The sequence below is a fragment of the Mustelus asterias genome, chromosome 28, assembly GCF_964213995.1.
Source record: "Mustelus asterias chromosome 28, sMusAst1.hap1.1, whole genome shotgun sequence".
Lineage (NCBI taxonomy): Eukaryota > Metazoa > Chordata > Chondrichthyes > Carcharhiniformes > Triakidae > Mustelus > Mustelus asterias.
Window position 1 is genome coordinate 15,414,230 of NC_135828.1, and position 15,097 is coordinate 15,429,326.

General features: G+C 42.6%; 1 protein-coding gene across 5 annotated transcripts in view; it reads right to left on the reverse strand.

The window, feature by feature from the left end:
- LOC144480259 (very long chain fatty acid elongase 5-like) overlaps positions 1–15,097 on the reverse strand; it is a 41,327-nt gene that overhangs the window by 15,534 nt on the left and 10,696 nt on the right. For 4 of the 5 annotated variants that reach the window (XM_078199569.1, XM_078199570.1, XM_078199568.1 and 1 more), the window contains 2 exons: positions 14,247–14,295; positions 3,321–3,491 (listed from right to left, as the gene is read on the reverse strand). In XM_078199569.1, coding sequence (XP_078055695.1) covers positions 3,321–3,482 — 162 coding nt within the window. In that variant the 5' untranslated portion in view covers positions 3,483–3,491; positions 14,247–14,295. Of the gene's footprint in view, positions 1–3,320; positions 3,492–6,920; positions 6,940–14,246; positions 14,296–15,097 lie in introns of those variants that run through there. The other variant, XM_078199572.1, reaches the window with a different exon arrangement.

Consider the following 15,097-nt stretch of genomic DNA (forward strand, 5'->3'; position numbering starts at 1 on the left):
ATATTAACACGCCCTGCCTGTATTTAGCATGTTCTTGCAGATAATTTGTTGCAACAATGTGCAACTGTTACTTAGGAACTCAACACAGCAGCTGATTACAGCTGAGTGAGCAATGTGGCAATAAAAACTATAGAAATAAATTAGTGTATTACAGAAACACATGTGTCTTCACAATTAATAAATTCCACTCCATCAAATTGTGATTTAATTATGCATTATGTATGTTAGGCATGAATCATTCATGTACAGTATTACCCAAGTGGGAAAATAGCAAATAGACATATCAACAGGGCTCAGAACTGCTTTTTGTCAAATATAACAGCGAGAATAATAATTAAAAAATACATACAGCTGCCAAAACTGATACTAACCTTAATACATTTTTAAATAAAGTTTAACATGAACCTGGTCAAGTTTAAAAGTGATCACTGGCACAGCAGTGATAAAACATGCAGCTATAACAAGTCCTACTCAGCACTGGTACAAAACAGTCAGCCTTGCTGAGGGGCTGAATGACTAACTCAGAAGATTAGCGCTATTTAAAAGTTAACACACCATGCATAAAGAGTACAAGAAAATTAGAAAAAAAAGAAAGAATATGCACTTTTGCAGCACCTTTCAGGACATCCCAAAGTATTTCACAGCCAATGAAGTACTTTTGAAGTGTAGTCACTGTTGTAATGTAGGAAATATGGCAGCCAATTGAACAGCAAGATCCCACAAATAGAAATGTGACAATGACTCGATAATCTGTTTTTATTAGTCACAATGGTTAAACGCTACAGAGAAACCGCCCTGCCCTGCTTTGAATAATGCCATGGGATCTGTTATGTCCCAAAAGGAAATACAGGGTTGGTTACTTGAACTGATGGCACTTCCAACAGTGCAGCACTCCCTCAAGTATTGCACTGGGGTGTCAACCTAGATTCACATGCTCAAGTCCCGGAGTAAAAGCTGGACCCATAACCTTCTGACACAGAGGCAAGAGTGCTACCAACTGAGCCTTGGCTGGCAACTGAATATACTGCACCTATTCGCCAACTGCAGCTGTTAGTGATGAAATAAAACACTGGATAGAAGCAATTTTAATTCATAACCAAGGCTGAAATGCACAATGCATTTGCCCTCGGACACTGACAGTTCAAAGCTTCTGAAGCAGCTACCTAGGGATATAGCTGTGCTGCTGTACCAGCTTCTTACAACCAAGGCAGTGGCAGCAACGATACCGCTACACTACAGAAAGAAAAATGTGTTATCAACCATCCCAACAAGCCTGGTTCCCTCAATGTCGGGTTGCAAAGTTTGGGACATGAGGTGAATTAAAGAAACATTTTCCTTAAAACTTCATACACCCACGGACTTATTGTTAAATGAACAAAATTAAATTTAAAAATCAATGGCCAATTAAACAATCATTTTTACAAGTCTTGAAATCCAGGGGAAAAAAATGTTAACCTACTGTTTTGACAGATTACAAAACAGCACAGCATCAAATGGGTAGATAAACCAGTACGATAGCACACATTCCTCTCCCCTGTAGCAGAAGGTACAAATTCTCACTAGACTTTACGTCCGCAGTGGGTACCCCTTTCTGATATGCCATTCAAGTGGTCATTCTTCATTAGCGAGCATTTGCTGGCTGTTCAACCACAGATGGGGAGGTTGTGGGGGGTGAGGGTGGCGGGGAGGGAGTGGGGGAGGTGTGGGGGGTGAGGGTGGCGGGGAGGGTCAGAGCTAAGCTTGATCCACTTTTCAGCTGCTAGCAAAAATAAAAGCACGCACACACTTTTCTAGCAGGAGGTTTCTGGATAGTAATAAGTAAGTGTAACCCTCTCGTCCCCAGCCACATAGTTAGGGCCGGTGCCCTATTATTCCACTGGCTGAGAGAACCTTAATCTTAATGCATAGGCGGAGGTTCAATCCTGGGCTCTTTCCGATTTGCATGGCTCAATTCTACAACGCCCTGAGCATTTACCAACTGAATTATTAGGAAAGATCTGCGGCCAATATGTTAGGAAAAGCCTCAGGCAGCTCCCTTTGAATTTTTAATGATAGAACAGAGATGACTGCCCCATCTATTAACTTAGATTATTAATCGTGCCTTTGCACAGCTGTATTCCTTCTCCTCCACCAGAGCAGTGGAATTCGGGAACATAACTCCAGCCAGAGGGGTACATCAACCTGCTGGTTTTAGTGCTGGACGTTATCTAAATATAAACAAAACACAAAACATTCTTATTTGATGTTTTCCAATTACTTCATCGTGATATTTATTCCTGGTTAAATTTTATTTCAACAGCACACTTGCTAACCAGTTTGATTTCCAAGCCATCTGCAGCATATGGGACTGGCAATATAAACTAACTAATGAAATTAAAAATTAGTTAGCACTTCTTTGATAATTAGCGCTGTTGGAAACACTTTTTGGAAACACCTGTGTATTAATATTGTGGTTAAATCAAAGCATAGAATCCCTACAGTGCAGAAGGAGGCCATTCGGCCCATCGAGTCTGCACCGACAACAATCCCATCCAGGCCCTATACCCGCAATCCCACATATTTACCCCACTAATCCCTCTAACCTATTCATCCCAGGACACCAAGGGTCAATTTAGCACGGCCAATGCACCTAACCCGCACATCTTTGCACTGCGGGAGGAAACCGGAGCACCAGGGGGAAACCCACGCAGACACGGGGAGAATGTGCAAACTCCACACAGACAGTGACCCAAGCCGGGAGTTGAACCCAGGTCCCTGGAGCTGTGAGGCAGCAGTGCCAAACACTGTGCTACCATGCCACCCGGTTACTTTAATGTTTTTGTCAAGAATAGTGACTGTAGCGAACAGAACTTTGATAACACGGCACAGCAACTCATTGGACAGAAACAGTCTGATGTTAAAAACAGCAAATACTGGAGATACTCAGCCGGTCAGACAAAGTTAAAACAGAGTTAACATTTCAAGTCAATGCTCCCATGTTCTAATGTCGTGGAATGGTTGCAAACAAATCTCATCAAAAACAAAGTGGGAATTTGTGGATCAGAAACAAAGTTCAGTTTTTAAACTGAGTTCAAGGAGAGGGTAATAAATATGTTCAGATTTCCCTGTGACGATGAAAGAATTGCTTGTTGTTTAAATGCCACATTCCTAGCTGTCACAATGCCTTTATTTCATTGTGAATGCCAGACAACACAATATGATATCACATATCAACCAAATTAATTTGCAATAACTTGCTGTCCACTCCTATGGCCACTGGACACGAGTGAACTTTATCCAGCTTATGCAGCAGCCACATTGTGAGGAAGCAACATTCTCACCTTCTGCATCTCCAGTGGTTTTGTATATTTCTGCCAGTAGGTGGAGAGAACGATCATCGCAATGTAGAGGCAAGCTGTTGGAACTGACTTCAAATTCAGAAGCTGGGTAAAGAAGCTCCCTCTGGTGGTCAGTTCTGGATTAACAGACTGCAAATTATCCATCGCAAGTTGCTGAAAAATCAACATGAACACTGACTTATTAAGTGTTAGGTACAAGCTGCTTGTACGCAAGTTTCGGAGTAAAACAATCCCAATACGAAAAAGGGTTATCACCTCTTTACCCATATATGTTTAACCGCTATCCTGAGAAACCCCTCACCATTTACAGCATTAAATGTACCTCCGGCACAGTTAAGATTTGCATTTATATAGTGCCTTTCACAGCTGTTCTGAAGAAGTCACATTCAACGCAAACGTCAACTCAGTTGCTGCCAGTCCTGCTGAGTATTTCCAGCGCTTTTCGTTTTTATTTATGAAATGCAAATGGTGTTCTGGCAAATCTGACAGTGGTTTTTGAGGTTGTAACTAGCAGGCTAGATAATGGGGAACCAGTGGATGTAATGTATTTGGCTTTTCAAATAAGATGTCGCACATGAGATTATTACACAAAATCATGGTTCATGGACTGGAAGTATTTCCTTAACATGGATTGAGGATTGGTTAATTGATAGAAAACAAGGAGTAGGAATAAACAGATCGTTTCAGAGTTGGCAGCCAAATCTGGTGGGTTTGACAACAATCAGCACTTGAGCCTCTGCTACTTACAATCCATACCAATATCTAAGGTGAAGGCACCTTGTGTAATGTATCCAAGTTTGCTGGCTCAATATAGAGTAAGATGGGAAAATAAACTGTGAGGACACATAGGCTGCAAAGAGATATGGATAGGTAAAGTGAGTGGGCAAGAACATGGCAGTAGAATAAAATGCGGTGGAGTGTGAAGTTATCCATTTTCGGAAGAAAAATTGAATATTTTTCCAATGGTAAGAAACTCAGCAATTTTGGACCTGAGTAACCTTATAAACAAATCAAAGAACAGAGGGACATGGATTTCACAGCAGGAATAGGCCTTTTGACCTTTGTGTCCACTCCGCCATTCACTAAAATCATGGCTGATCTAGTCATGGCCTCAACTGCAATTACCTGTCTGCCCCCCATCACCCTCAACTGTCTTGTCTATCAAATATCTGTCTAACTCAGCCCTGATCCAATTCAATAACCCTGGAATCGTCCTCCTGGGGAAAGAGAATTCCACAGACTAATGATCCTCTTGAGGAAAAGAATTCTCCTCATCTCCACCTTAAAAGGGGGAACTTCTTATTTTTAAACTGTGTCCCCTAGTTCTAGTCTCCTGCACAAGAGGAAACATTCTCCCAGATTCCACCCTGTTGTCTTCTCAGAATCTTAGATATTTCAATCCGAGCACCTCTCATTCTTCTCAGCTCCAGGGATTTGGGCCCAACCTGTTCAACCTTTCATAAGATCTGCACTTCATCACAGCAATGACTCAGGTGAACCTTATCTAAACTGCTTCTAATGTAATTATATCTTTTTTCAGATAAAGCTGTACACAGTACTCCAGATAGACCCTGTGCTGCTGAAACAAAAACTTCCCTACTTTTATATCCCACTCTCCCTGCAATAAACAGCAACATGCCATTGCCTTTCCAATCACTTGACGTTCCATTTTGTGATTCATGTACAATGGCGCACAAATGCCTTTGGACCACCGAGTTCTGCAATCTCGCTCCATTTAAACAATAGACTGCCTTTCTATTCTTCCTGCCAAGGTGAACAAGTTCACAATTTCCCACATTATACTCCATCTGTCAAATCTTTGCCCTCTCACATAACCTGTCTATATCCCTTAACAAACATTTTACCTCCTCTTGACAACTTATTTTTCTACCTATCTTGGTGTCATCAGCAAATTTAGCTACCATATACTTCTTCATCCTTCCAGTTGAGACCCCTGCATCGATCCCTGTGGCTCTCCAGTAGATAAAGCTTGCCAAACTAAAAAAGATCAATTTATCGCTACTCTCTGCTTTCTGGTGGCCAATCAATCCTTTATTCATGCTAATATGTTACCTCCTACATCACAAGCTCTTACCTTACCTTGTATCGTAACCTTTGATGTGGCATCTTATCAAATGCCTTCTGGAAATCCATTTCCAGCTTCCCTTTACCTACCTTACAGGTTACTTCCTCAAAGAACTCCAATAAATTGGTGAAACAAGTTTTCCCTTTCAAAACACCATGCTCACTCTGCCTGATGCCCTTATGATTTTCTAAGTATCCCGCTATAATCTCCTTAGTAATGGATATTAGCAATTTCCCGAAGGCAGATGTTAGGCTAACTGGCCTGTAGTTTCCCCCTTTGTGTCTCCCTCTTTTCTTGAATAAAGATGTTACACATGACATTTTCTAATTTGCTGGGGCCTTTCTGAGAATTAAAGGAATTTTGGAAGATTATAACCGATGCCTCTATCATCTCTGTAGCCACTTCTTTCAAGATCCTAGGATGCAGGCCATCTGGTCCTGGGGACTTATCTGTTTTTAGGTTTAATAGCTTTTCCAGTATCTTTTGGTGGTGATTGTTTTTAAGTTCCACCCTCCCTTTCACCTCTTAATTTTCAAGTCACTTTGGGAATTTTTCTAAGTCGTCTACAATAAAATCAGACCCAGAGGGTGGGATTTTACAGCCTTGCTCGAGCAAAACCACAAATTCCCACCTGAGGTCTATGGACATTTCCGTTGTCCGCCCCTTGCCCACTCCAATTCCGTGGCGGGCGGTGTGGTAGAATTTCAGCACAAATATCTGTTCAATCCCTCTGCCATTTCCTTGTTTTCCATGACCAATTCACCAGACTCATTCTCTAGAGGACCAATACTCGCTTTAGTTACTCTTCTTCTGTGTAAATATTCGCAGAAACTCTTATTAGCAGTTTTTATATATCTAGCCAGCTTTCTCTCATATTCTGCTCTCTCCCTCTTTATTGTTTCTTAGTCACTCTTTGTTGATTCTTAATATCTGACCAATCTGTGACCTATTCTTTGCAGAGTTTTGCAGTGTTTCTTTCAATTTGATACTATCCTGAACTTCCTTACTTAGCCACGGATGATGCAATCCTCCTCAAAGGGTCTTTCTTTTTCATTGGGATAAATATTTTCTGAGAATTATTAAATATCCCCTTAAAAGTCAGCCACTGCATCTCCACTGTCCTAATTTCTCAGTTCACTTTTGCTAGCTCTGCCTTCATGCCCTTATATTCACCTTTATTCAGGTTTGAAGCACTAGTCTCTGACCTACGCTTCTCTTCTTCAAACTAAATGTGAAATTGCATCATGTTACAATCATTGTCACCTAAAGGTTGCCTGATCATGAGGTTATTAATTAATCCTGTCTCATTGCTCATTACCAGATCTAAGATAGCCTTCCCCTTGGAACATACTACATACGCTAAGAAAATACACCCAAATACACTCTATAAACTCATTTTCCAGGTTCTCTTTGCCAATTTGAATAGTCCAATTAAAAGGTGTGACTTTTAAGGAGCAACTTAAAGAAGGATTTTTTTGAAATAATTATGGTGGTACCTTTCTTACAGGCCCATTTATTTCTTCATATATAATCTGTCCTACAATGTAACTAAAGTAGGTGGATGTGCAGATGCTGCAAGCAATTAGGAAAGAAAATATTAGCCTTTATTCCAATGGGATTGGAGAATAAGAGCAAATAAGTCTTACTGCAACTATCTCCCAATAAGACATAGCTTCAAATGTTGTTCTGACAACACTCCTCTAAAGTGCCATGGGATGCTACATAAATAATATTATTGTTGTATGGATCCGCAAACTGTGCGCCCCTCCAGTAATTCTCTCCTGCAGTTCTGTTAACTGGTTGATTTGAGAAGATTTGGCCATTTGAATGTGATGGGGCTCCTAGTTTAAGTCTGTTAGTATAATGCTAAAATGAATAATAACAATCAGAGATTACAGAACATGCAAAAATTGCCATTAAAATATGTCACACCCAAAGTACATAACAGCTGAACATAAATAAATGATCTATCAATTGTTAGTTTCTATGGAAAAACATGGGTTCAGGACAAGGTACATCAGTGGCAATGGGTGGCATGGTAGCACAGTGGTTAGCACTGAGCCTCACAGCGCCAGGGACCCGGGTTCAATTCCCGGCTTGGGTCGCTGTCTGTGTGGAATTTGCACATTCTCCCCGTGTCTGCGTGGGTTTCCTCCGGGTGCTCCGGTTTCCTCCTTTCATTCTGAAAGACATGCTGGTTAGGTGCATTGACCTGGACTGTGGCGACTAGGGGGATTTCACAGTAACTTCATTGCAGTGTTAATGTAAGCCTTACTTGTGACTAATAAATAAACTTTAAAAACTTTAAACTTTTTCAAATACTTTTCATTAAGTAAAGTATTTTTACAACGTAAAAATATAAATTCAACTTCAATTAAACACAATATACTTGAATTATATTCGGCAGTTTGTTTGGCCAGATTGCTGGATTTTACAGATATGATCAGATCCCAATCTCCTCCTACTTTACAGGAGTTTTAAGTGATTTTATTATTTACATAGCAAGTTTTTGCTTTCAGTATCATTACCATCGTACCACCGATAAATGTTTTCCATTCCAATATATTTTCCTCTCAACTCCACCAGTCAGTGGGAAGATGGTGACATAGTGGTAATCCCATAGAATCCCTGCAGTGCAGAAGGAGGCCATTTGGCCATTTGGCCCGTTGATTCTTAGCTGCCTTCAGAAATGGCCGAGCAAGCCACTCGGTTCAAGGGTAATGACAGCAACTGCTGGCCTTGCCCCACATCACATTAAAGAAAAAACAAACGATGTTAATGTTTTCGTTTTAAAAGGTTTTGGCGATACCTTGCCAAGGAGTTGCCTCTTCCTGTTTCACACAAGTCTTACTAAATGTTCTCATGGCCCCAAAAAACCAAGTTTCACCTGTATTCCAAAAACAGAGCCGAATGCATGTTCACGCTGTGTGGTTTGCTGTCGACATGAGACAAATATGCTGCATGCATTTTGAATTATCGATGCATTCCTAATGGAATGGGTTTAGCTAACAAGCTCTGGGTTCAAAAATAATACATGGATGGCTAAGTACATACAGTACCAGTAAAATACACAGAACGGTTGTGTGATTTAATTCCATTTTTAGACTTACACAGACGTAAGAATTATTGGAAGATAATTAAGCTCACTGGACTGGTACATTATAATAGCCTTTTAAAGATTTTCTCAGAGGCTTTAATGCATGCTTTTTTATTACAGTCATAGGTCATGCTACTTTTGATGAGACCCATAACAAGGTGGCAGTGAAATACAACAGTTCACATAAGTCACAGGTAAAGAAGCTGGTTAACATTCTGTCTTCCTTTGATTAGACTACAAGGAAGTCAGACTGTTTTTAACATCTGCTAATATATCGAACCCAGATCTAGAACAATGGAGGTTTTGGGGTATCAGCATTGGGGTAATTCCAATGCCTCGAAGCATATGTTCCTGTGGCCATAGCAGTGGGGTATCCTGGGGTCTAGGAGAATTGGAAGGAGCTATTAGGGTCTGTTAGCAATAATAAACAAGGGATCCAAGGAAAGGGTGTCATTGTCTGGACCACAAAAAAGGGCCCTTTGGCACCTTAGAACTGCTTGAGGTTTCTGGCAAGGTGTATGTGGGAAGTTATGGGGGAATCTCACCTTCTTTGTGTAGTGAGGAGGGGATGCCTGCTCTTTGCTGATATGGATATCTGGAGTACTAAGAGGGCAATCCTCAGGCCTAAGGGCAGGAGAGAGTGGGGTCATGGGTGAGAAGCTTGACTTCAGCGGTTGTTGCGTAGAAGCTCAGGACTTAGCTCATTGGGAAAGCATTGTTGATTGTCAGAAAAACCCATCTGGGTTCACAAATGTCCTTTAGGGAAAGAGATCTGCCGTCCTTACCCGGTCTGGCCTATATGTGACTCCAGACCCACAGCAATGTGGTTAACTCTTAAGTGTCCTCTGAAATGGAAGGCAGTTAGGGATGGGCAATAAATGCTGGCCCAGCCAACGACACCCACGTGAACTAATAAAAAATTCCCAGTCTGGCTGCAATGGGATCTGATGATGTTTGATGCCATTTGTAATGGAGTTTCCAAATTCTAAGTGTAGCTGAGGCCAGCAACATAAAAACAGTTCTCAGCACGCAAGTTAAAATCAATCTGGAACTGAGCATGAAAAATGTTTCTTTTCCTCTGCAAATTTTAGGGACTTTTTTTTCCATCCCTTTCCTATTTTTCTTTTAAGTTTTTTTTATTAGTATCACAAGTAAGGCTTACTTTCACACTGCAGTGAGGTTACTTTGAAAATCCCCTAGTCGCCACACTCCGGCGCCTGTTCGGATACACTGAGGGAGAATTTAGCATGGCCAATTCACCTAACCTCCACATCTTCGGACAGTGGGAGGAAACTGGAGCACCCGGAGGAAACCCACGCAGACACGGGGAGAACGCGCAGGCTCCACACAGACAGTGACCCAAGCCAGGAATCGAACCCAGGTCCCTGGCACTGTGAGGTAGCAGTGCCGACCACTGTGCCACCCTCCATGTCAGTCTGTTTGATACATTCCACACATTCTTTCTCTAAAGAGATAAATTAAATTGTGGCTTTTCCGATAAATATTCTTCCCTTTGCTATGATCAATATTTGTCAACTAAAAGCAGTTAAAGCTCCTGCTCTGACCAGTCAAAGAACACTTCCTTGGCTTTATTTCCCTGAAACTTTGTTCAATAGTGGACATATTCTCTGAAATAATCAGATGTTTCTGTGTAGCTATGCTGGAATATGCTTACCTGCCTGCTTTTCAATGCAGGTGAATGGGACATTTCAACACTGGCTGCAGGTCACAGAGAAAAACCTGGCATGATACCAATCATTGCCCCAACAAGAATGTGTTCTGCAGCACCAAAAATAGATCCCTGCTTTCATAGGTCAGTTGACATTTGGAATTTACTCACTGCTTCCCCAAGTGGAACAGTAACCAGACTGGGAGCACCTGGTGAAATTCAATCCTCCGTTTGGAGTGCGTGGTGGAATGGCGTGTGGGAGAACCAGATACTACAGACCCTGTATCCACCCCGCTCCCTCCTGCCATAGAATGCAATCATTTCCATTACAACAAGAGCAGTATTTCAGAAAGGAGCACCTTCTCCTCATTCCATGTACAATCTAACATAGGGATCTTTGGGTTTTGTGTTTTTCATCTGTTTGTAACTCTACGAATGTTCTTATTCAAACATTACAAAGAACAAAGAACAAAGAAAATTACAGCACAGGAACAGGCCCTTCGGCCCTCCAACCCTGCACCGACCATGCTGCCCGACTTAACTAAAACCTCCTACTCTTCCGGGGACCATATCCCTCTATTCATGTATTGTCAAGACGCCCCTTAAAAATCACTACCATATCCGCTTCCACTACCTCCCCCGGCAATGAGTTCCAGGCACCCACTACTCTCTGTGTAAAAAATCTGCCTCGTACATCTCCTTTAAACCTTGCCCCTCGCACCTTAAACCTATGTCCCCTAGTAATTGACTCTTCCACCCTGGGGAAAAGCTTCTGACTATCCACTCTGTCCATGCCTCTCATAATCTTGTAGACTTCTTTCAAGTCTCCCCTCAACCTCCGTCGTTCCAGTGATAACAAACCAAGTTTCTCCAACTTCTCCTCATAGCTAATAACAGGCAACATCCTGGTAAATCTTTTCTGTACCCTCTCCAAAGCCTCCACATCCGTCTGGTAGTGTGGCAACCAGAATTGAACACTATATTCCAAGTGCGGCCTAACTAGGTTCTATAAAGCTGCCAATTTTTAAACTCAATACCCCGGCCGATGAAGGCAAGCATGCCGTATGCCTTCTTGACTACCTTCTCCATCTGCATTGCCACTTTCAGTGACCTGTGTACCTGTACACCCAGATCCCTTTGCCTATCAATACTCTTAAGGGTTCTGCCATTTACTGTATATTTCCTATCTGTACTAGACCTTCCAAAATGCATTACCTCACATTTATCCGGATTAAACTCCATCTGCCATCTCTCCGCCCAGGTCTCCAACTGATCTATATCCTGCTGTATCGTCTGATGGTCCTCATCGCTGTCCGCAAATCCACCAACCTTTGTGTTGTCCGCAAACTTACTAATCAAACCAGTTACATTTTCCTCCAAATCATTTATGTATATTACAAACAGCAAAGGTCTCAGCACTGATCCCTGAGGAACACCACTTGTCACAGCCCTCCATTCTGAAACACACCCTTCCACTGCTACCCTCTGTCTTCTTTGACCGAACCAGTTTTGTATCCACCTTGCTAGCTCACCTCTGATCCCATGCGACTTCACCTTCTGCACCAGTCTGCCATGAGGGACCTTGTCAAAGGCCTTACTGAAGTCCGTGTAGACAACATCCACTGCCCTACCCTCATCAATCATCTTCGTCACTTCCTCGAAAAACTCGATCAAGTTCGTGAGACACGACCTCTCTTTCACAAAACCATGTTGCCACTCACTAATACATCCACTTATTTCCAAGTGGGAATAAATCCTGTCTCGAAGAATCCTCTCGAATAATTTCCCTACCACTGATGTAAGACTCACCAGCCTATAATTACCTTGGTAGAAGATTTTGAGGTGATTCTACATTGTAAAAGATAACACTGTAGAAACAATCTTTTCTTAATAACATACATATTATTCACATATAAATAAGTAGAAAGCTTATAAAAACTTTGAGGTTTATCTAGGTTCTAGCCATTAGAAAATCTCTATTTTGTTGCTTTTTAAAACTTTCCAAATGGTGGACAGTTTTCCAACCCAAGAGAAGGAGGTTAGTCAGACCGAAAAGCAGGCAGGGGAAAGGCAATTAATTTTTCTTTTATTCATTCATGGCTGGGCCAGCATTTATTGCCCAACCCTAGCTGCCCTTGAGAAGGTGGTGGTGAGCTGCCTTCTTGAAACGCTTCAGTCCATGTGGTGTCGGCACACCCACAGTGCTGTTAGGGAGATTTTGACCCAGTGAGAGTGAAGGAACAGCAATATATTTCCAAGCTCAGGTGGTGAGTGGCTTGGATGGAACTTGCAGGTGGTGGTGTTCCATGTGTCAGCTTCCTTTGCCCTTCTGGATGGTAGCATTGTTAGTTTGAAAGATGCTGCCTAAGCAGCCTTAGCTTGGTGAGTTGCTACAGTGCATCTTGTAGATGGTACACACTGTCGTCACTGTGTGCCAGTGATGGAGGGAGTGAATGTTTGTGGATAGGGTGTCAGTCAAATGGGCTGCTTTGTCCTGAATTTATCGAGCCGCGCTTATCTATGCAAGTATTCTATCACATTCCTGACTCATGCCTTATAGATGGACAGGCTTTGTGGTTACTCGCTGCAAGATTCCTAATGCCTGACCTGCTCTTGTAACCACAGTATTTATATGGCTAGTCCAGTTCAGTTCCTAGCCAATGACAATCCCCAGTAGGGGATTCAGCAATTGCCATTGAGTGTCGAGGGGCGATGATTAGATTCTCTATTGTTGGACCTGATGCCATGAAGCTTCATGAGATCCAGAGTCAATGTTGAGAACTCCCAGGGCAACTCCCCCCCAAGTATACGCCACTGTGCCGCCATCATAGAATCATAGAATCCCTACAGTGCAGAAAGAGGCCATCTGGCCCATCGAGTCTGCACCGACCACAATCCCACCCAGGCCTTACCCCCATATCCCTACACATTTACCTGCGAATCCCTCTAACCTACGCATCTCAGGACACTAAAGGGCAATTTTAGCATGGCCAATCAACTTAACCCGCACATCTTTGGACTGTGGGAGGAAACCGGAGCACCCGGAGGAAACCCACGCAGACACGAGGAGAATGTGCAAACTCCACACAGACAGTGACTCAAGCCGGGAATCGAACCCAGGTCTCTGGAGCTGTGAAGCAGCAGTGCTCACCACTGTGCTACCGGGCCGCCCTCGTTTGTGTCTGTCCTGCTGGTGGGACATGACATACCCAGGGATGGTGATGGCGGTGTCTGGTACCCTATCTGTAAGGTATAATTCCGTGAGTATGACTGTGTCAGGCTGCAGTTTGACTAAGCTGTGAAACAGCTTCCCCAGTTTTGGCACAAGCCCCCAGGTGTTGGTCAGAAGGATTTTGCAGGGTCAGCAGGGCTGAGTTTGCCATTGTCATTGCCACTGCCTGACTCAATACCAGAAGGTCCATCCTGTTTCATTTGATGTTTCATTCATCAAATTTTCAGTAGCAGTTTGATACATTGAGGAGTTTGCCATTTCAGAGGGCAGTTAAGAGTCTGGAGTCAGATGTCGGGCAGACCAGGGTAAGGATGGCAGATTTCCTTCCCTAAAGGACATTTGAACAGAGAAGGAGCTAAGAGATAGTCATAAAGTTATAGATATGTTGTCATTGCCATCACAGCAGCTGGGGAATTTAAGTTCAGTTAATTAAATTAATCTGGAATAAAAAACGTGTGTTTCAGTAATGGTGACTGTGAAACTACTGGATTGTTGTAAAAACCTATCTGGTTTGCCAATGTCCTGTAGGGAGGGATATTTGTTGTCTTTGTCCAGGCTGGTCTCTATGTTACCTCAGACTGACAACAATGTGCTCCACTTTAGCCTGTCCTCCAAAATGGCCTAGCAAGACCCTCAGCCTTCACTACCACCTACTCAAGGGCAAATAGGAATGGGCACTAATGAATAAGTTTAAAAAAGGCACAAGCCAAAGAAAATAAAACTGGATTTAAGTAATGTCTTTCATCAGACATTCCAAAGCATTTCATAGTCAGTATATTACCTTTGAAGATGTTAAAATATTTTAAATTATTTTGGTGACTTACCGTTGATGTACTAAAGAAGAGAGAAAAGATTCTGCAGCCCACACCAGTTCTGAAAAAAAAAACAAATTTTGTGACATTCACATAACTGCAAGAATTAAGACATTTTGGCCCTGATTTTACCGGCACGCTCTCCCCAAAATCAGGGTGGGCGAGGCTCACAGAACGGCATTCTCCGTTGGCCTCGGGCGCGATTTTACGAGCCTCAGGCAGGCGTGCCGGTAAAATTCCGGCCTTTAAGTTCACACATATGGCACTGAGGAAAATAAGCCATGGTAGATGTTAAATAGCATGGAAATGTTGAGAGAACAAGTCAGGAGTTTTTATGATACCATTTGATTCCCTCTGGCCATTATGCTGCCATTCAGAAGCTTTTAACACTATCATGTGAGAAATAACTTTTTTACACAGCGAGTGGTTGGGGTCTGGAATGCGCTGGCTGGAAGTGTGGTGGTGGCAAATTCAATCAAGGCATTCAAGAGGGCACTAGATGATTACATTTTTTTATTAATTCAGGGAATGTGGGCATCGCTGGTTCGGCCAGCATTTATTATCCATCCCCAGTTACCTTGAATTACGTGGTTTGCTGGGCAATTTCAGAGCCAAACATTGCTGTGGGTCTGTCACATATCGGCCAGGTAAAGATGGCAGATTTCCTTCTCCAATGGACATTAGTGAACCAGGTGGGTTTGCACTAAAATCGTTTCATGGTCATCATTACAGGTGGCATGGAGCTAGCACGGCGGCCTCACAGCGCCAGGGACCCAGGTTCAATTCTGGCCTTAGGTGACTGTGGAGTTTGCATGTTCTTCCAATGTCTGTGTGGGTTTCCTCCAATACTCTGGTTTCCTCAC